Source organism: Tachyglossus aculeatus, chromosome X1 (assembly GCF_015852505.1).
Source record: "Tachyglossus aculeatus isolate mTacAcu1 chromosome X1, mTacAcu1.pri, whole genome shotgun sequence".
Taxonomy (NCBI): domain Eukaryota; kingdom Metazoa; phylum Chordata; class Mammalia; order Monotremata; family Tachyglossidae; genus Tachyglossus; species Tachyglossus aculeatus.
The window spans coordinates 101,863,201-101,885,498 of NC_052101.1; the positions used below are offsets into that span (position 1 = coordinate 101,863,201).

A 22,298-nucleotide genomic window follows, 5' to 3' on the forward strand; every position below is an offset into this window, starting at 1 on the left:
CTTTTGTGTTGTATCCTTTATTCACCCCACCCTCAGCCCCATAACACTTGTTTACATCTTGATCGTTTATTTTAATGTCTCCCTCTCCCCTGTAGACCGTAAACTCCTTGTGGTCAGGGACCGTGTCTACCAACTCCATTGTATTGTACTCTCTCGAGAGCTTAATACAGTGCTCCACGCACCGTAAGAGATCAGTGAATATGATTGATTGCAAGGGGATCCTCGATCACTCTAAACACTGCTATCCTCCCCGTTTCACAACCCTATCACTTTGGCATTATCCTCAAATCATGTCTCTCATTTAACCCACATATTCAGTCTGTCACCAAATCCTGTCGGTACTGCGTTCATGACATCACTAAAATCCACCCTTTCCTCTGCATCTAAACCGCTACTTTGCTGCTACTAGCATTTATATCCTCCTTTGACTACTGCATCAGCCTCCTTGCCGACCTCCCTCCTCTCTCAATCAATTTATCAGTGGTATTTATTGAGCAACTATCATGTACAGAGCACTGTACTAAAGGCTGGGAGAGTACCGTGCAACAGAGTTGATAGGTACAATCTGTGCCCACAAGGAGCTTACAGTCTAGAAAGAAGCATGCATTCTTCCCTTTCCACTCCTTACTTCGCTCTGCTGCCAGAATCTTTTTTTCTAAAAAAAACACTCCGTACACATCTCCCCAGTCTCAAAAGCCACTGCATCGAACAAACTCTTTACCATCGGCTGTAAAGTACCCAATCAGCTCGCCCTCTTCTATCTTACCTCACTGATTTTTTACTACAGCCCAGCCTGCTCACTTTGCTCATCCAGTGCCCACTTGCTCGCTGTACCTCAATCTCGTCTGTTTTGCCTCCGACCCCTGGCCCTACGTTCACCCCTGGCCTGAAACTCCCTCCCGCTTCATATCCAACAGACCGCCATTCTCCCCACCTTCAAAACCTCATTACAATCACATCTCCAAGAGGTCTAATGCATTTCCTGTGCACTTGGATCTGTACCCTTTAAGCACTTGATATTCACCCCACCCTCTCCACCCCAGCACTTACGTACGTAGCCTTAATTTATTTTAATGTCTGTCTCCCCCTCTAGACCGTAAGCCCCTGATGGGTAGGAAGCGTGTACTCTCCCAAGCATTTAGTACAGTGCTCTGTGCACCAAAGTGCTCGATAAATGCCATCGATTGATTGATAACTTGTAATCTAGCTTCAATGAATCAGTGATGCTATGATCAGCTTTAATGTTGGCATCTCACTGTTTTATGTTCTACTGTGTGTTTTCGGGTTTTTAAAAATATCATCTTGTTCCCCTCATGTGGCAAGGCAACGCTAAGCTTACTGTTGGCTGTTACTACAATTTCCTCCTGAGGTTACATCAGTTGTCATATCATGACAACCCTGAAAAGGTTGATCAGTACACCGAGTCCTGTATTTGCACTCACAATTGAAGGCAACACATATGCTCTGGCGGTGTTTGTATTAGAAGACTGTCTGTGAGGAAGAAAAAAAATAGACCTCTGTGGAAGAAATAGAGCTTTCAAAAGTAGGGGTGTACGGTTTAAAAATGCAAAACTTTGAAAGGAATATTTTTAAAAGAGTAGATCTTGGTGTCTCCAAATTATTGAGGGGCAACAAGAGAGGGTCCTTATTTGACGCATTTACTAAGTGCTTAATTTGTGTGAAATCTGGGGCAGATAGGAGGCCGTTAGCTCAAGTGGAGGCTGGTGTTATCCTTATTTTACGGATGAGGAAACCTGAGTCCAGAGAGGTTCAGTCACTTGTCCAAGGTTACACATCAGGCCGGTGGCCAAGTTAGAATTAGAATCCTGATCTTGTAACTCCCAGCCGTGTGCTCTTCCCTCTAGACCTCGCTGTGAAAAGGATATCAGAGTTCACTGTAGATCCCGGTACTTGGCAACAGAGCCCCGATTTTGGTATTTGCCCTTAAGATATTCTTTAGTACAGTGGGCCTGTTCATTAAATAAGCTGAGACAGATCTTGCCGTGTGGAACTGGGGAGAGGGATGTTTGTAGGCATGTGTGTCTTAAGGAAGGTTTCAAACAATTGTCCATCTTGAATCTTTTGCGATGGGCACACTGCAGGCGTAAAGAAATATGAGATATCAATGGTATTTATTGAGCGCTTACAGTGTGTGGTGCACCATACTAAGTGCTTGGGAGAGGACAGTATGACAGAGTTGGTAGATGCGTTCCCTATCCACAACGAGCTTACAGTCTAGGTGACTATACTTTTGTTTGACCTGAGGGTAAAGGGTGTCTAATAGCTTTACTCTTTTTTTTCCTGTCATGTCACCGAATGTGTACATTATGGAGCTTGGGCTAATGGAATTTTGGTAAGTGCATAATTTGAGAGTATCGATGGGAAGAACAGTGCTTGGCACATAGTAAGCGTTCAACAAATACCATCATCATCAGTAGCATAAGCCTGATGTTGGCAAAACCGCATTTTTGGTCCCCCAACATGACTTTTCACGGTAAAAGCATTCTCCTCTGCCCTCTCTTCCCTCTAGGCCATAAACTCATTGTGGGCAGGGAACGTGTCTACCGACTCAGTGCACTCTCCCAAGTGCTTACTACAGTGTCCCAAGCGCTCAATAGATGCTGTTGATTGGTTGATAAGTATGGATGGAGTCATGCTGGGCTGTGTGTCTGCTTTTTGCCCCAGGTGTGTAGATTTAAAAAGGGATATGGCAAGATTCAATCATATTTATTGAGTGCTTACTGTGTGCAGAACACTGTTCTAAGCGCTTGGGAAGTAAACTTCTCCCAGACTCGCTTATACTCCTCTAAAGGGATGCATGTATTACACCTAAGTGGTGAGGGCCCTTTAAGCAGCCTCTCTGTAGCCCGAATGGGGTCTCTTAGTGGCAGTATTTTCCTCATCAACAGATAAAGGTTTGGCTGGATCAGAGAATATTGCAGAGAGCAGGTGGAGGCTTTCTCTCTTGTCGTGGGCAGGGATTGGGTCTCCCGACTCTGCCGTATTGTCCTCTCCCAAGCACTCAGTACAGTGCTCTGCACGCAGTAAGCGCTCAATAAATATCATTGTTGACGATGATGATACACATAGAAGGATGTACTTGAGGATTCTGTGGAATAGGTCATGCGCTCGCAATGACAAGTGCTTAGTACAGTGCCCTGCACACAATAAGTGCTCAATAAATACAATTGATAGGGGAGATGAGTAGCTGAAATTTGTAGGCTGGGAAATTAACTTCATCCCATTTATTTCAGTTGGGAATTTGCTTTTAATGCTGCAAAGTCTCTCCATAGAGTCTTTGTTGTAGAAACACGCCTTTTGCTGTCCTATTCTCTAGCAGAACCCAGAGGAGGAAACGATCTGTGCTGCACTTCAGCTGCGTGAGAAGTTCAGGGAACAATATCAGGCTGTCTACATGCCAGTAATAGACCTTTCTGAAGCACTTGGCACCGGTAGACTTGGGCTCTGACACCTGCTGAAAAAGTGTGGTTGGCCTGAGTGTTTATCAAGACCCTGAGATTATGATGATGATAATAATAATGATCGAGGTATTTAAGTGCTTACTATGTTTCAAGCACTGTTCCTAAGCACTGGAGGCAGGTGCTTAGAACAGATAATCGGGTCAAGAACAAGATCGTCAGGTCAGACACAGTTCCTGTCCCACATGGGGCTCACAACCTAAGTAGGAGGGAGAACAGGTATTGAATCCCCGTTTTACAGGTGAGGAAACTGAAGCCCAGAAAAGTGACTTGCCCAAGGGGTCTCAGCAGGCAAACGGCGGAGCCGGGATTAGAACCAGGTCCTTTGACTCTGCTCCTCCTGATGATATGGATTGCCCCAAGTGCGGTTTTGTAGTGGCTTTGTCTGATCCTTAAGGAGCTACTAAAGAATCTGGGAGCTGGAGTCAGAAGATGATGCTGATCCCCTGGGAAAACCTCTCCGTAGAGCAGGGTGACAGCATCATCAAAAGGCCTTAAATGATTCAGCCAAGAGCTTCCATGCACCAATGAACTGTGCTCTAGAATCACATGTGCAGAGGTTTGCGAACTACTTCTCAGAATCAGCCAAGCCTTCTGGATTGGCAGTTAGCCTGAAGAAGACTGAGCTGCTCTGCTCTATGTTCAGACAAGGATTTACCCTGGAGACACAGCCGAATGCTGTCAGTTGTTGTTGACTAGGTCCCGCGCTGTCCAGTGATACGAGGAGAGACACCGATAGGAAACCCGAGCAAAATAGCTAGTAGGTCAGATTGAAGGTCAGTGGAACCGTTGTCTGACTTCAAGTGGGGTTCTGAGACCTGGATTTGACCACAGGTGCCTTTCCTGACTTGTAGGGTGGTTCCAACAGAACCACCCTCCATGTCCTCCTTAGCATCAAATGGATGAGAGCGTTACAAACAGTGTGGTTCTGGAACCTACATCACCTAGGTGAGAATCATACCTTTGCTCAGCTAACCATGGGAAAAGAATGTACGGCAGAGAAGCAGTGTGGCCTAGTGGAAAGAACACAGGCTTGGGAGTCAGAGGACCTGGGTTCTAATCCTGACTCTGCCACATAATAATAATAATAATGATAATAACGGTATTTGTTAAGTGCTTACTATGTGCCGAGCACTGTTCTAAGCACTGGGGTAGATACAAGCTAATCAGGTTGTCCCATGTGGGGCTCCCAGTCTTAATCCCCTTTTTACAGATGAAGGAACTGAGGCACAGAGAAGTTAAGTGATTTACTCAAAGTCACACAGCTGACAAGTGGCGGATCTGGGATTAGAACCCATGACCTTTGTCTCCCAAGCCCTGGCTCCTTCTGCTAAGCCACGCTGCTTCTCCTTCTGCCGCTTCTCCTTCACACTGCTTCTGCTTCTAGACCTGAGTTCTAATCTCAGAAATGCCACTTGTCTGCTGTGTGACCTTGGGCAAGTCACTTCACTTCTCTGTGCCTCAATTACCTCATCTGTAAAATGGGGATTAAGACTGTGAGTCCCATGTAGGACTCTAGACTGTGAGCTCGTTATGGGCAGGGAACGTGTTTGTTAATTTTGCTACAAGTGCTTAGTGCAGTGCTCTGCACTTGGTAAGCGCTCAGTCAATACGATTGACATGGACTGTGTCCAATCTAATTAGTTTGTATCTACCTCAGTGCTTAGTACAGTGCCTCACAAATAGCACTTAAATATCATAAGAAAATTTTTTTAAAAACGATATGAGCTGTATCACTACAGTCCAGCTACAACACTCTGTCTAAGGATTTACTTAGATTGTTTGGAAATTGATGAAACAGTGATTTTCTACAGCAAAAGCCTCTCAATCATTGTACGAGAAACCTGAGGTTCTAACTGCTCTATAAAGACAAAGATAAAAGATTGCTTCAGACAGAAAGTTGTAGGAATAGTGTCAAAATGATCTCGAAAAGGTAGTTTGTCCAGGTTTTAAAGGGAGGTAAAATTTAAATAGGTCTTGCTAAGAGAGCAGTCTACTTGACTTCACCACAAAGATTCAGCCTGTAGGAAAATGTGCCATTTCATCTTGTGGACTTTTGCAATTACCAAGTTGTTTTTATCAACTACTGCTGCTAAGGGATTACTAAATCCTCTTTTCCCCTACACCCCTCCTTTCTGTGTCACCTATGCACTTGGATCTGTACCCTCTAAGCACTTGGGACACAGAAGGACCTAACAAGTACCATAATAATTATTATTATTTTACCAATGAGATAACTGAGGCACAGAGAAGTCAGTTGACTTACCCAAGGTCACACAGCTGACATGTGGCATTTTGCGGGATTAGAATTCAGGTCCTCCAGCTCCCAGGCCCATGCTCTTTCCACTAGGCTATGTTGCTTTCGAGGTATCATGAGAGATCTAGCTCACCAGCAAGTGTGTTTTGTTTTCCAAAAAGGTGAAATGTACGCAGAATATGGATCAGCTTTCCAATATTTTGCAGTGAGTTAACAGAAAAAGAAATTCAGAGCTAAAGGTCCAGGCTCTTATACTCTAATCTGTGGACTATGTCCTTTCATTTCATTTCAGCTGACTATTTCTCTTTGGTCAGTTTATTTTCTTTTTAGAAATTGATTTTTCAAGAAACAATCAAAAATAACTCCAAGCAGTAGTCAGAGATCTCCGATTAATCCCCGCCTTTCTGATCACAGATCACATTGGTGGTGACTGTAACTGTGTCCACTCCATCCCCCCTTTCTGAGAGGCAGAACCATGGGGGGTATAGGATGAGGCAGTCAGCAGCGGGGATGGCTCGGGAATCAGGGAGCAGAGAAGGCAGGCGTCGTACAGGAAACGGATTTCTGTCCAGTCTGCAGCCTTGCTGGGTATCTCAGGCCCCAGGAGTACTGACGGCTGTGAGGCTCTCTGGGGTCCAGCGTTAAGTGTGGGGCAGAGTATAACAGTCAACCTGTCAGGATTTTGCCTGTACACCCATTCTTACTGGTGAAGCCAGTGTTGGGGAGTTTGGGTGGCGGGGGGAAACTGCGAGAAAGGAGAAGCTGCATTGCAAATTCTTTCTTCTCCTTCCTTCTTTCTTCTTCTTTCTTTCTCCTCTGCTTGAAATAGGATGAAGGAAGCCTTCCCGTGAGAGGGCTGCAGTAGCCTAGAGGAAAAGTAACGGCCCCGAGAGATGGGAGGCCTGGGTTCTACTCCTGGTTGTGGAGTTAGGATCTAAAAAAGATCCTTATTCCACAAGTGTGATTAGAACTCACAACTTTGTTATGCTGAGGTAACCTCCTCCCTGATCTCCCATCCTCCTGTCTCTCCCCGCTTCAGTCTATACTTCACTCTGCCGCCCGTATTATCTTTGTACAGAAACGCCCTGGGCATGTCACTCCCTTCCTCAGAAATCACCAGTGGTTGCCTGTCAACCTACGAATCAAGTAAAAACTCCTCACTGGTGGCTTCAAGGCTCTCCATCACCTCTCCCCCTCCTACCTCACCTCCCTTCTCTCCTTCTACAGCCCAGCCTGCACCCTCCACTCCTCGGCCGCTAACCTCCTCACTGTGCCTCGTTCTCGCCTGTCCCGCCGTCGACCCCCGGCCCACATCCTTCCTCTGGCCTGGAATGCCCTCCCTCCACACATCCGCCAAACAAGCTCTCTTCCTCCCTTCAAAGCCCTACTGAGAGCTCACCTCCTCCAGGAAGCCTCCCCAGACTGAGCCCCCTTTTTCCTCTCCTCCTCCCCATCCCCCCCCACCCTACCTCCATCCCCTCCCCACAGCGCTTGTATATATTTGTACAGATGTATTACTCTATTTATTTTACTTGTACATATTTACTACTCTATTTTATTAATGATGTGCATATAGCTCTAATTCTGTTTATTCTGACGGTTTTGACACCTGTCTACATGTTTTGTTGTCTGTCTCCCCCTTCTAGACTGTGAGCCCGTTTTTGGGTAGGGACCGTCTCTATCTATTGCTGACTTGTACTTCCCAAGCGCTTAGTACAGTGCTCTGCACACAGTAAGCGCTCAATAAATACGATTGAATGAATGAATGAACATTGACCCCCTCGGCCACTTTTAGCATTGTACCCATATGCATTTATTTCACTTATTCGACAGAAAAAGGCATACTTCTGTTGTTACCGTTACTGGTTGTATATTTTCCCTTTGGCTCCCATTGTATTGTGTGTTATTCTATCTGTCTTCTCCCATGAGATTAGAAACTCCTTGAAGGCAGGGATCATGTCTTCTGCTTTTATTGTGTACCTAGTGCAGCACCAAAGGGATACATATGATCACGAGGAGGAGGATGGTAGTGCCGAATCACTCCATTTCACCTGAAAGCTTTCTGTTTCTCTTAGAGAAGTGATAGGTACAAATGTAACATTTTTCACTCCAAGCGATTGAGACCCACAAATTATTTTTACGTACATCCTTTAAAGCCCCAAATGATGTGATGATGATGATAAAGGTACTTAAGCACTTACTATGTGCGCTTCATTAAGCGCTGGGGTAGATCAAATACCATCATTATTATATGGGAAAATCAGGTTGGACACATTGCCTGGCCCACCTGGGACTCATGATCTAAAGAATGATTTATTTGAAGGTTAGCATGTAGCATTTTAACTGAAGTGAAGACCAGCAATAAAGTGCTAAAAAATGAGTGTTCTCCTTATTTCTCAATCTTTTCTCAATTGCAGATGGCCCCCATTCCTGCTGGAGTATTTACAATGGGCACAGATGATCCTCAAATACAACAGGATGGGGAAGGACCGGCCAGAAGAGTCAACATGCATGCCTTTTACATGGATCTGTATGAAGTTAGTAATGCGGAGTTTGAGAAGTTTGTGAACTCTACAGGCTATCTTACAGAGGTAGGGCACCTATTACCTCATAGCTAGGTTACTTAGTCACTTTATGAGGAGATGTCTCTTCATCAGGTACTGAACTTGCAACTAATACTCTAAATGAAGCCACTTTTCCCTCCTTTTTTTGTCGTTGCTAGGCGCTTACTATGTTTCAAACACTGTTCTAGATATTGGGGTAGATACAAGGTAATTGGGTTGGACACAGTCCGTGTCTGACATGGGGCTCACAGTCTTAATCCCCATTTTACATCTGAGAGAACTGAGGCCTAGAGAAGATAAGTGACTTGCCCATGGTCACACAGCAGAGAAGTCGGGGGGCCGGGAGTAGAACCTATGTCCTTCTGATTCCCAGGCTAGTACTCTTTCCACTAGGCCATGTTGTTGTCAGTTGTGTTAGTTACTCTAAGAAATTAATGATGGAGCAGCTTTTCCTGTTGTAGTTTGCTATTATTATTATTATATAATTTTAATATATTGTATAGCAGCGTGATATAGTGGAAGGAGCACGAGCTTGGGAGTCAGAGGACGTGCGTTCTAATCCCAGCTCCACAAGTTGTCTGCTGTGTGGTTTTGGGCAAGTCACTTAACTCGTATGCCCCAGTTACCTCATCTGTAAAATGGGGATTAAGACTGTGAGCCCCACATGGGAAAACCTGATTACCCTATATCTACCCCAGCGCTTAGAACAGTGCTTGACACCTAGTAAGTGCTTAACAAATACCATAATTATTATAATTAGTAATAATAGTGGTCTTTAAGCACCTAAGTGCCAAGCACTGTACTAAGTGTTGAGGAGATCCAACTTAACCAGGTTGGACACAGTCCCTGTCCCACATTAGGCTCACAGTCTAGGAGGAAAGGAGAACAGGGATTTAATCCCCATTTTCCAGACATGGGAGCTGAGGCACTGAGAAGGGAAGTGACTTACCCAAGGTCACACGGTAGTCACGTGGCAGAGCCAGGATAAGAACCCAGGTCTTCTGATTCCCAAGCCTGGCTGGACTCTTTCCAGGTTGAGAAGCAGCGTGGCTCAGTGGAAAGAGCCCGGGCTTGGGAGTCAGAAGTCATGTGTTCTAATCCCGGCTCCGCCACTTGTCAGCTGTGTGACTTTGGGCAAGTCACTTCACTTCTCTGTGCCTCAGTTCCCTCATCTGTAAAATGAGGGTGAAGACTGTGAGCTCCACGTGGGACAACCTGATCACCTTGTATCCCCCCCCCGCGCTTAGAACAGTGCTTTGCACATAGTAAGCACTTAACAAATGCCATCATTATTATTATTATTTCCACTAGTGTTGGAAGCAAAGGAAAGGTTTTTATATAACCTCTTCAGAATCACGTATATGATATCCCATTGCATGTTCTAATCACTAGAAATTGGAACTTTCTCCAAAACTAATCTCTGTTGAGATAGATTAGTCTGTAATTTATCAGGTGAATTGACAATTGTGTGAAGAAAGAATGATAACTACGGGTCTGTCACCCACAAGGCCTGTTAGAATAGTTCTCTGTTCAAGTGGTTTCCAGATACTTGGGGGAAATAATGAGGAAACTTTGTATGTATGTAAAGAATCATTTTGTATGTAACGTTCTGTATGTAAAGAATCAGTTTCGGAGTTGGAAAGACAGTCTCGGATGGTGTTTTTCTTTTTTTTTTTACCTTTCTCTTGTAGGCAGAGAAATTTGGAGACTCTTTTGTCTTTGAAAGCATGTTGAGCGAACAAGTGAAGACTGGAATTCATCAGGCTGTGAGTAGTGTCTAATTGCATTGGATTCTATATCAATCCTGAGAGGTTCATATTCTGAGTTTGCCTAAAAAATCTCATGCAGAATAATGAGTTTCAAGGATTGCAGAGTGCATTAACTTCTGGGAAGTGGGCTAATCATAGAGTCAGTCAATCAATCATATTTACTGAGCGCTTCCCCACTGGTTCACTAGATTGTAAGCTCCCCGAGGGCACGGATTGCATCTACTCGCTGGAGTTTACTCTCCCAAATGCTTAGTGTGGTGGTCTGCAAACAGTAAGTGCTCAATAAATACTATTGATAGATTTGATAGCTCAGCAACCACCACCATCCCATTCAGCAGTGCCTGGAGGCAGGTGTGTTATGCAGGCCCGTGTTGGTTTCCTCTGCTTGCAGTTGATATTGTAGGAGAGTAAATATCTTTTGATCAATTTCTTTTATTTTTGGTTTTGGTTTTATTTTGTTTCTTGCTTTGTCTTGAAAGTATTTGATCTTCTCTTGTTCCAGTTGTGGTGGTAGAGGCAGGTGGTAATAACTTCCACTGAATTGTAAGCTCATCCACTAGACTGTGAACTCATTGCGCGGAGGGAACGTGCCTGCTAACTCTGTTATATTTTACTCTCCCAAACGTTTAGTACAGTTTTCTGCACATAGCGCTCAGTAGATACCATTGGTGATGCTGAAGTGCCTATCCATTTGGGCCAAGTATCTGCAACAGTATCACAATTCAACTGAGCAGTCATTCGTATTACAGTATGATAGTTGACATTCTTGAAAGTCCCTGCGTTATCAAAAAATAGCCGTGTCAACGTTTGTTTCAAGGGGAAATGAAGGGCTAGAAAGAAGATGGTTTAAAAACGAGAGAGAGAGAGTACACAGTATGAGTAACTGGGCTTTGGTGCACCAGGTCATTCTCGTCTATCTCACCGCCGCCATCTCACCCACGTCCTGGCTCTGGTCTGGAACGCCCTTCCTCTTCCTATCTGATGGACAATGGCTCTCCCCGCCTTTAAAGACTTATTGAAAGCACATCTCCCCGAAGAGGCCTTCCCTGACTAAATCCTCCTTTCCTCTTCTCCCATTCCCTTCTGCACCACCTTGACTTGCTCCCTTTATTCATCCTCCCCTCCCAGCCCCACAGCACTTAGGCACATACCTGTAATTTCATGTATTTACATTAATGCCCGTCTCCCCCTCTAGACTGTAAGCTGATTGTGAGCAGGGAATGTGTCTGTTATAGTGTACTCCCCCCAGCACATAGTACAGTTCTCGGCACACTGTAAGCGCTCAATAAATACAATTGACTGCCTGACTGAAAACCAAAATTGTACTTTTCTCAGACTGAATCAGTGGTTCATTAATGTGGTAGAGGAAACCAACTGCCACCGTGAGAATTTTGCCATCACTATATGTTTATTGGATGTAATGAACTTTAAGCAGTTCCCTCTGTGATGCTAGTGAATTAGTATTATAGTACATTCAGTCATTCTCACAAAGCTGCTCTATACTTGGATCTGTTATGGCCAGGCTCTGGCACTATGTGCCTCTATTCTTCCATTGCATACTTTTCCAGTCACACAGTAAAATATCGCCTTGTGGCCGGAATGACTGAATCTGGCATTATAGTAGTCCTTCATTTTCCTCCCCATTCAAGTCCGCCAGACCACATCTCTCCCCGTCTTCAAAGCCCTTCTAAAATCCCACATGCTCCTGGAGACTTTCCCCGATGAGTTTTTTTTCCTCCCCAGGTCGCATCCTCCTCATTTTCGTGTACATTGTACTTCGTTGCACTTCTGTATGTGTCGGTTTACGAACTATTCGAGCGATTCATCCTCCTATGTGTAAATTGGATTATAATCTTTTTGAAGCCAGGGATTGGTTCTTCTACCTCTATTGTACCAGTGCTTAGTACAATCTGTATTGGTTTGTTCACTGTGCACATGTCTCAAGAGCACAGTTGTCGGCATATAGCAGTACCTGCCAACCTACAGCAAACCAAACTTGGAAAGGGGTTGCTTCCTGCCTTCCGAATGTAGAGAAGTCGGGGGGGAGTATCTCTGTGTATCATGGTTTCTATCCACATATAGGCTTTTGAGTCATTTGGCTCTTAAACCAGTGTGCTCTGGTAGAGTTGCCAGAGGGCCAGGTAATAATAATAATAATAACAATGGTATTTAAGTGCTTACTATGTGTCCAGCTCTGTTCTAAGCTCTGGGGTAGATACAAGTTAATCAGGTTGGACACAGTCCCTGTCCCACATGGGGCTCACGGTCTTAATCCCCATTTTATGGATGAGAGAACTGAGGCACAGAGAAGTGAAATGACCTGCCTAAGGTCACACAGCAGACAAGTGGCAGGGTCGGCATTAGAACCCAGGACCTTCTGAGTCTGAGGTCTGTGCTCCATCCACTAGGCTGTACTCCTTCAGGTGATGCTGATGAGAGGGGACCTGTCTTCAGAGGCCACTGCCCTATCAGTGTGGAGAAAGCAAGGGAAGGCGAGAGCGGGGAAAGGCCTACGGGAATAATGGGCTAACAAAGATTAAATGAATGGTGACGAAAATGGAAGGGATTCAGTCTCAAATCGCTTTGGTTACATTGTACACCTTCAAACTCCTGCCTGAAGTCTTTGTATGTTGGAGTCACGCTGTCCACTCTTCTTGACATTGCTGTATTACGCAGGGGAAAAATCAGCACTGCAAGGCTATGCTTCCCTGCCCATTTTATTTTAAACAATGTAGCTGACGCATGTGAACCACTGGAAAAATTGGGATTAAGGTGAAACGCTTTTCTGATGTTCTGTGGGGAAAACTGGTAAATTATTTGCGTGGGCTGGCTGTTTTCTTTCCCACAGAGGGCTCGAGTTTGATTTGCTTGTTATGACAAATACCCTATTGTATAATCTGATCAGTGGTGAGTGCTTAAGGTTAATTATGACCTCAGGATAATAAGGAGTTAGGATCTCTATGTATAAATTTGTCATTCAGGACATTTGAAATCCTGGGCTCAGACGTTGTCAAGGGATTTGCATTAATAAATGCCATTTAAAGGGATCAACAAATGTTGGTTGATTTCACTTGTGAAGCAAAACCCACAACTGCCAGATGCTCTCTGACCTTGAGTGTGCGTTCTGTAATTTAACTTTTTTGGGTTTCAGTTTGTGTGAGATCTTATAATTGTGTTATTTGTTAAATGCTTACTCTGTGCCAAGCACGGGCGTAGTTACAAAATAAGCTCTCACATGGGCCTCAGTCTAAGTAGGAGAGGAAACAGATTTTGAATCCCCATTTTGCAGATGAGGGAACTGAGGCACAGATATGTGAAATGACTTGTCCTAGGTCACACAGCTGGTAAGTGGCGGAGCCAGGATTAGAACCCAGGGCTTCTGACTCCTAGGCCCTGGGCTCTTTCCACTAGGCCCTACTGCTTCCCAGTACCTGTTTGCCTCCCCTGCTGTGTTTTCTAATTGCATATATGATTACCTAACCTTAACTTTTTTTCCCCGTTACTGATGTGTAGACTAGTAATTTGCATTGTTTGGTACAGCACCTTCCTATCAATCAGTTGTATTTATTGACTACTTACTGTGTGCAGAGCACTGTACTAAGCTCTTGGGAGAGTACAGTGAAACCGAGTCGGTACAGTTAAGAATTTCCAAACAGTTTTTAGAAGCAGTGGCAGGAGCCAATTGCTGCCAGATGTCTGTAGGTCCCATCGTGAAACTAGGAAAGTGGATACATCTTTAGCTAGAAAAAGGACTAGAAATCCTGGATTATGGTAGTGAAATATTTACTCAGATTGTTCATCGTGGGAAACCAAACCTTTCAACTGTGTTGAAACTGTAAACTCAGTGTGGGCAGGGAATGTGTCTGTTATATTATTCTGTTGTCTTTGTGAATCTTCCTTTCTGCAGAGTGGTCTTTATGAAAAAGTAGTGCCTGTACGTGACTGTAGACTTTGGTTTTGAGTAGTAGTAGTAGTAGTATTAAGTGCGTGCAGTAGGCAGAGCACTGTAATAATAATAATAATAATGATGATGATGATGATGATGATGATGGTATTTAAGTGCTTACTATGTACCAAGCACTTTTCTAAGCACTGGGATAGATACAACATAATCAGGTTGTCCTAAGCCCATGCTCTTTCCACTAAGCGATGCTAGTCCTCATTACTGTACTCACTGATCTCTTGCTACAACTTGGCTCCTTTAGCGCCAACCTACTCACTGGACCTCGATCCCGTCTATCTCGCCGCTGACTCCTTGCCCTCATGTCATTCCCCTGACCTGAAATTTCCCTCCTTCTTCGTGTCTGACAGACCATCACTCTCCCCACCTTCAAAACCTCACTAAAATGACATCTCCTCCAAGAGGCCTTCCCCGACTAAGCCCTCATTTCCCCTTCCGTGTCGCCTAAGCACTTGGATATGTACCCTTTAAGCACTTGATAATCACCCTCCCCTCAGCCCCGCAGCACTTAATGTACAGAGCCATAACTTATTTTGACATCTGTCTCTTCCACTAGGCTGTAAGCTCCTGGTGGGCAGGGAACATGTCTCCCAATGCTTGTGTTGTACTGTCCCAGTTGCTCAGTACAGTGCTCTGCACACAATAAGCAGCATGGCTTAATGGAAAGAGCACGGGCCTTGGAGTCGAGGAACTGTGTTCTAGTCCTGGCTCCTCCATTTGTCTACCGTGTGATATTGGGCAAGTCACTTAACTTTTCTGAGCCTCAGTTTCCTCAACTCTAAAGTGGAGATGAAACGCCTATTCTCCCTCCAACTTAGATTGTGAGTCCTGTGTAGGACAGGGATTGTGTCCGACCTGAGTAACTCGTATCTTCCCCAGTGCTTAGAATGGTGCTTGACACATAGAAGGTGCTTAACAAATATTACTAAAAAAAAAAAATAAGTAATCAAATACCATTGATTGATTCTGAGTGCTGGGAAAGAATCCACAAGTGGGAATTAATAATAATAATAATAATATTGGTATTTGTTAAGCGCTTACTATGTACCAAGCACTGTTTGAAGTGCTGGGGTAGATACAAGGTAATCAGGTTGTCCCACGTGGGGCTCACAGTCTTAATCCCCATTTTACAGATGAGGGAACTGAGGCCCAGAGAAGTTAAGTGACTTGCCCAAAGTCACACAGCTGACAAGTGGCGGAGCCGGGATTTGAACCCCTGACCTCTGACTCCAAAGCCCGTGCTCTTTCCACTGAGCCACATGGTCCCTGTCCCTTGGAGGGCTCAAAATCTAAAAATTGAAAGAGGGAGTGGGGAATGGCAACCGACACATAAGGATAGGTGGAACAAAACACTAAGACAGCATGAGGACAAAAACAAAGATAAGTAGGATGCTGGGCAGAGTTTCAGGCTCCTCACGGCTCAGAATCCACCGTCTCAACCGTGGCCACAGCAGTACTCCAGCAGCAGCCGCCCCAATCTTCCCGAGGTTCTGTGGAGGCGACGCCAGACCGCGGCAGCTTCCCTCTTTCATTCATTCATTCAGTCATATTTATTGAGCACTTACTGTGTGCAGAGCACTGTACTAAGCGCTTGGGAAGTACAAGTTGGCAACATATAGAGACGGTCCCTACCCAGCAGCGGGCTCACAGTCTAGAAGTGGGTGGTGGTGCAGGGCAGGTTGGGGTGGAAGCTCTTCGGTGACGCGGAGAAGAGCCGCTGAGGAATCCTGGGGGGCAGCATGGCGGCTGCTAGAGGAGGACACAGAGGGCCTCAGTGGAAGGCGAGGGAGGGGATGGGATGAGACAGGTACCCAGTGGAGTCGTGTGGCCATGTGGTGGAGAGAGAGGCCAGGGCTGTGATTTAATTTAAGTCGGTGTGGCTGGAGGCGCTCATGCTGGGAGCCGAGCCGAGGGCCGGGATGGAGGGGCGGCAGGCACCGGGGCACCGTCAGCAGCGGCCACGTCCACGTGGCCCACCCGACGTAGTTGCTCTTTTGTCCCGAGAGAAGATGGTGTCGATGGCGAAGTTCATTCATGGTTGTGGGTGTGTTTTAAAGACCGGTGGGTACCATGCTATGTGCGCACCGGCTCGCCTTTTGTCGTACTGTGGTCGTATTCGTTGTTTGCGGTACCTGTTGCTGTTTCTGCTTTTGACCCTTCGTCTCGTGATCCTCTCGAAGCCTCAGCTCTGTTGGGTTTACAGAAAGTATCTTTGCATGCACTTAATAGGTACTGAATTTTGCCTCTTTGTGACTCCCGGTGTCTTAGGCTAGCTTGGGGGTGGTGATCTCAAAAGGTTCTATAATGGTAAAAACAGAAATTCAGTATTCATTCATTCATTCAATCCTATTTATTAAGCGCTTACTGCATGCAGAGCACTGTAGTAAGGGCTTGGAAAGTACAATGCAGCAAATAAAGAAAGACCGTCCCTGCCCACAATGGGCTCTCAGTCTAGAGGAGGGGAGACAGACGTCAATACAAGTAAACAGGCATCAATATAAATAAATAAAATTATAGATATATACATAGATACATAAGTGCTGTGGGGCGGGGAGAGGGGGGAAGAGCAACTGGGGCGAGTCAGGGTGACGTGGAAGGGAGTGGGAGCTGAGGAAAAGTGGGGCTTAGTAGGAGGAGGTCATTGGTGATTGGACCCGCGTTTACCGTAGGAGACTGGCTTTTATCGAGAGTCATGTGGTTAATAAAAATTGTCATTAGTATTAGCGTGTCTTGTAATGACATCTTTGGTAGAAAAATGAGGGTAACATTTAGCATTTATTCATTAACTCTACGCTATGGGCAACAAGAGACTGGAAATGCAAGTAATATTCAAAAGTGAAGATAGGATCCAAAATGGTCATCTTGAATGAAATACTTTATTACTTGTTTGGTTAATACTATTAGGGTTTAAGGAAAAAAAAATTCTATAATCAGTTTAAAGAAAATAAGTGATGACTGAGCTAGAATGAGAACCATTAGTGAGGATATATGGCAATGAAACTATCTAAACCAACATAAATTGTATTAGCCAGGATGGGCAATGAACTTTCATCATCATCAGTTTTTTATTTAAGCCTATGAGCAGAGCATTGTACTAGGTGTTAGTGAAAAATTAAAATGCACTAAAAAGCTGAGTTTTGCTGCAGTGTAATTCAAGCCCGAATAAGAGTTCCAGTGGCATGCTTCAGTGGGTAGGATTAAATTAAATTCAAATAAGCAAAATCAATGAGATGTGGAGCAACTAATCAACTTTTGCATTTGAGGGGGTTTTTAAAAATGGTATTTCTTAAGCACTTACTAGGATAATCAGGTTGGACACAGTTCATGTCCCACATGGAGCTCAGAGTTTTAATCCCCATTTTTATAGATGGGGTAACTGAGGCACAGGGAAATGAAGTGACTTGCACAGAGCAGGCAAGTGGCAGAGCTGGGATTGGAACCCAGGTCCTTTGACCTTGAGACCTGTGCTTATTCCACTAGGCCACACTGCTTCTCCAGATTGCAAGATTTACCTTTGTTTTGGCCCAGCAGCTTTTAAGACCGTATCAGTCAACTTCAAGGAATCTCCTGTGTGTTTATCAGAAACAAGCCCTCAGTTAATTATCTCTCCCTTGGCTATCATCTACCTCTCTGTGGCTTGAGACACACTTGAGTTAAAGTGTAATGGATTAATAGCTGTAGACTTTTAGGTAGGTTCTCTTTTGATTGCCAAGCCCTGTTTCAATTTCAAGCTGGATTGAAAGGATTGAGTGTTTTATCAATTGAGTGAAATCCCTTGGGGATCCCGGGGTGGATTGGGAGGAGGAAGAGATGAAAGGAGCTGGTGGGAGAAGCAGCTATCTTGCATTTCTGTAGAGACTGAGCTTCTGTGCAATCATTTGAATAAGAGGACAATAGTTTCAATATGCAGTCTAGTCACGGCCCAGGACTGTAGAGGCTGAAGTATTTAATAATGATGATGATTGTGGTATTTAAGTGCTTACTATGGGTGGTTTTTTAATGGTATTTAAGCGCTTATTATGTGCCAGGCACTGTACTAAGCACTGGGACAGATGTAAGACCCAGCCCATGTCCCATATGGGGCTCACAGTATTAATCCCCATTTTACAGACAAGGAAGTGTCTGAGGCGCCAAGAAGTGAAGTGATTTGCCCAAGGTCATGCAATAGACAAGCGGCAGAGCTGGAATTAGAAGCCAGATCCTTCTGACTCCTGAGCTGTGCTCTATCCACTAGACCACACTGTTTGACTTGCTGGATGTTGTATGAAGCTGTTGTATAAATGTGTTCCTCCCCTGATTGACAACTATTAGTGCCTTTTCCTCTGCATATTAAGAGTGTGTGTGTGTGTGTGTGTGTGTGTGTGTGTGTGTGTGTGTGTGTTTGAGAAAACCAGCAGGCACAAAAAGAAAGCTCAGCCTTTGAAACAGAAAGCAAAGGAGGTATGTTTATCTGGCCTCCTACTTCATTAACAAAATTAAATCCATCAGGTCCGACCTCCCCAAAGTCACTCCCCCTGCTTCTCCAACCCCCCGGCTCTCAACACTCTCTGCTACTCTCCCATCCTTCCCAGCAGTATCCTCAGAGGAGCTCTCTTCCCTCCTCTCAAGTGCTACTCTGGCCACCTGTTCTTCTGACCCCATTCCCTCTCATCTCATGAAATCTCTCGCTCCATCCCTTCTCCCCTCCTTAATTTCCATCTTCAACCGCTCGCTGTCCACTGGTTCCTTCCCCTCTGCCTTCAAACATGCCCATGTCTCTCCCATCCTAAAAAAACCCTCTCTTGACCCCACCTCACCTTCTAGTTATCGCCCCATATCCCTCCTACCATTCCTTTCCAAACTCCTTGAATGAGTCGTCTATACGCGCTGCCTCGAATTCCTCAACACCAACTCTCTCCTCGACCCCCTCCAGTCTGGCTTCCGTCCCCTACATTCCACGAAAACTGCCCTCTCAAAGGTCACCAATGACCTCCTGCTTGCCAAATCCAATGGCTCATACTCCATCCTAATCCTCCTCGACCTCTCAGCTGCCTTCAACACTGTGGACCACCCCCTTCTCCTCAACACGCTATCCAACTTTGGCTTCACAGACTCCGTCCTCTCCTGGTTCTCCTCTTATGTCTCCGTTCATTCATTCTCAGTCTCCTTTGCAGGCTTCTCCTCCCCCTCCCATCCCCTTACTGTGGGGGTCTCCCAAGGTTCAGTTCTTGGTCCCCTTCTGTTCTCGATCTACACTTACTCCCTTGGTGACCTCATTCGCTCCCACGGCTTCAACTGTCATCTCTACACTGATGACACCCAAATCTACATCTCTGCCCCTGCTCTCTCCCCCTCCCTCCAGGCTCGCATCTCCTCCTGCCTTCAGGACATCTCCATTTGGATGTCTGCCTGCCACCTAAAACTCAACATGTCCAAGACTGAACTCCTTGTCTTCCCTCCCAAACCCTGCCCTCTCCCTGACTTTCCCATCACTGTTGATGGCACTACCATCCTTCCCGTCTCACAAGCCCGCAACCTTGGTGTCATCCTCGACTCCGTTCTCTCGTTCACCCCTAACATCCAAGCTGTCACCAAAACCTGCCGGTCTCAGCTCCGCAACATTGCCAAGATCCGCCCTTTCCTCTCCATCCAAACCGCTACCCTGCTCGTTCAAGCTCTCATCCTATCCCGTCTGGACTACTGTATCAGCCTTCTCTCTGATCTCCCATCCTCTTGTCTCTCCCCACTTCAATCCATACTTCATGCTGCTGCCCGGATTATCTTTGTCCAGAAACGCTCTGGGCATGTTACTCCCCTCCTCAAAAATCTCCAGTGGCTACCAATCAATCTGCGCATCAGGCAGAAACTCCTCACCCTCGGCTTCAAGACTGTCCATCACCTCGCCCCCCTCCTACCTCACCTCCCTTCTCTCCTTCTACAGCCCAGCCCACACCTTCCGCTCCTCTGCCGCTAATCTCCTCACCGTGCCTCGTTCTCGCCTGTCCCGCCGTCGACCCCCGGCCCACGTCATCCCCCTGGCCTGGAACACCCTCCCTCTGCCCATCCGCCAAGCCAGCTCTCTTCCTCCCTTCAAGGCCCTACTGAGAGCTCACCTCCTCCAGGAGGCCTTCCCAGACTGAGCCCCCCTTCCTCTCCCCCTCGTCCCCCCCTCCAACCCTCCCATCTTACCTCCTTCCCTTCCCCACAGCACCTGTATATATGTATATATATTTGTACATATTTATTACTCTATTTTACTTGTACATATCTATTCTATTTATTTTATTTTGTTAGTATGTTTGGTTTTGTTCTCTGTCTCCCCCTTCTAGGCTGTGAGCCCACTGTTGGGTAGGGACTGTCTCTATTTGTTGCCAACTTGTACTTCCCAAGTGCTTAGTACAGTGCTGTGCACACAGTAAGCGCTCAATAAATATGATTGATTGATTGATTCAAATGGATTACTGCAAAAGGGTAGCCTTGGGCTTTGTGGGACTGAAAAGGATAGGTAGATCTGACTGATGGGGGTTCAGCAGGGTGTGACCATTCACAGGGAGCCCATTCCTTCCCTGCCCACCCGCCAGGTGGTCGGAACCTCAGCAGACCTTACCCTCTGCTCCTCTCTCACACCTCAAAGTGTTCTCGAATGTTGCCTTGGATGAGGCAAAGAAATTCTCATAAAGGTATTTATCGAGTGCCTATTGGATGCACTAAGCACTTGGGGAAAGTAAAACAGTCACACAAGGCACATTCCCTGCCCACAACGAACTTACACTCTAAATTGTGTAGAGTGATCCTGGTTTGTTCCTAACAATAATAATAATTATTATTGCGGTATTTGCTAAGCACTTTTTATGTGCCAGGCATTGTACTAAGCACTGGGGTGGATACAAGTAAATCGGGTTGGACGCAGTCCCTGTGCCACGTGGGGCTCACAGTCTCAAATGAGGTAACAGAGGCACAAAGAAGTACAGTGTTGTGCCTAAGGTCACACAGCAGACAAGTGGTGGAGTCAGAATTAGAATCCATGACCTTCTGAATCCGGGGCCCGTGCTCTTTCCACTCCCTTGCCTCCCTCACGGCTGAGACTACTAATCAATCGTAGCTCTGTGTGAGAGGCAAGAGGAAGACAAGATTTGAGGGGACAAGATGGACAATCATGATGTGATTGATTGCTATATGGCATGGCAGGTAAGGAAGGGCAGGGTACAACATTAAGACATATACCCTGTGTTCTTAGACCATATACAAGTATTTGACAGCATCAGTAGGCCCTGGGCTTTACCGTATTCTGAAAATATCTGGCTTCCCTGAAAAGATTATCAAGATCCCCAAATTACTCTGATGGTATGCCTGGCTTAAATGATGGAGCAAAACTGATGATTTCCCCATTAACCGTGGAGTAAAGTAGTGTTGTATATTAAGTCCACTTTGGCTCAACCAATTCTACGTGGCTATGCCTGAGGTCACAGGGAGTCTGGCAACCGGTATCAGAATACCATTCTGAGCCTTTAGAAGTTCTTCCAATACAAGCGAACCAGGGTCTCATTGAAAGTCTTTGACTAACTCCTGGAGGAACTCCTCTACACTGATGACTGTGATACTGAAACACACACACACACACACACACACACACACAAAAAAAAATTAAGGACAACTTTTTAGAAGCACCATGGAACGGCTGTACATCCAAACCAGTACAAGGCTGTGAGCCTGCCGGTGCCTGAAAAGCTTACGTTCAACCAAGGATCCTCCCTCGGCTAGCACAAGGTGAGCCAGGCTAAGGATGTGTCTAATCTCATTATCTTGTATCTGCCGTCGGTGGTTAGCACAGTGTTTGGCACATGGTAAGCGCTTAAGAAAATACCACAATTTTTATTATCATTAATATAATGTTAATGTTAATAAAATGCGAATTAATAAAATGAACTGTTTTCTGCTACCTAGGGAATGCAATACCCAGTGACTCATTTGAGACTAAACAGAGGTATTAAATTGAGGTCAGTATTTCCTTTGGGAGAGGGGGCAGCGTGACATCAGCACAGTCCCACACTTCATTCCGAACTACATGATTGTAGCAAATGCTTCTGAGCATCAAAGAAAGGGCTCAGCAATCTTATATATCAGGCTTTTCACCCACACTCCCCTGCACTGATAAAATTTCACCTTGGATTATTTAGATTTGAAGGTGAGACTTAAGTGCTTCTGATCCTAGGCTCCAACTTTCCATTCTGAGTCCCGGAGCCAAAAAGGGGTAGGAATTTGAGAGAGGGTGGGCCTGGGAGGGGGTAG

The 22,298-nt window shown here is 45.5% G+C and overlaps 1 protein-coding gene across 1 annotated transcript in view; it reads left to right on the forward strand.

Moving 5' to 3' along the window:
* Positions 1-22,298, forward strand: part of SUMF1 (sulfatase modifying factor 1) — a 102,442-nt gene that overhangs the window by 11,927 nt on the left and 68,217 nt on the right. Inside the window, exons 5-6 of the mRNA XM_038771739.1 lie at positions 8,154-8,327; positions 9,992-10,066. Coding sequence (XP_038627667.1) covers positions 8,154-8,327; positions 9,992-10,066 — 249 coding nt within the window. The remainder of the gene's footprint in view (positions 1-8,153; positions 8,328-9,991; positions 10,067-22,298) is intronic.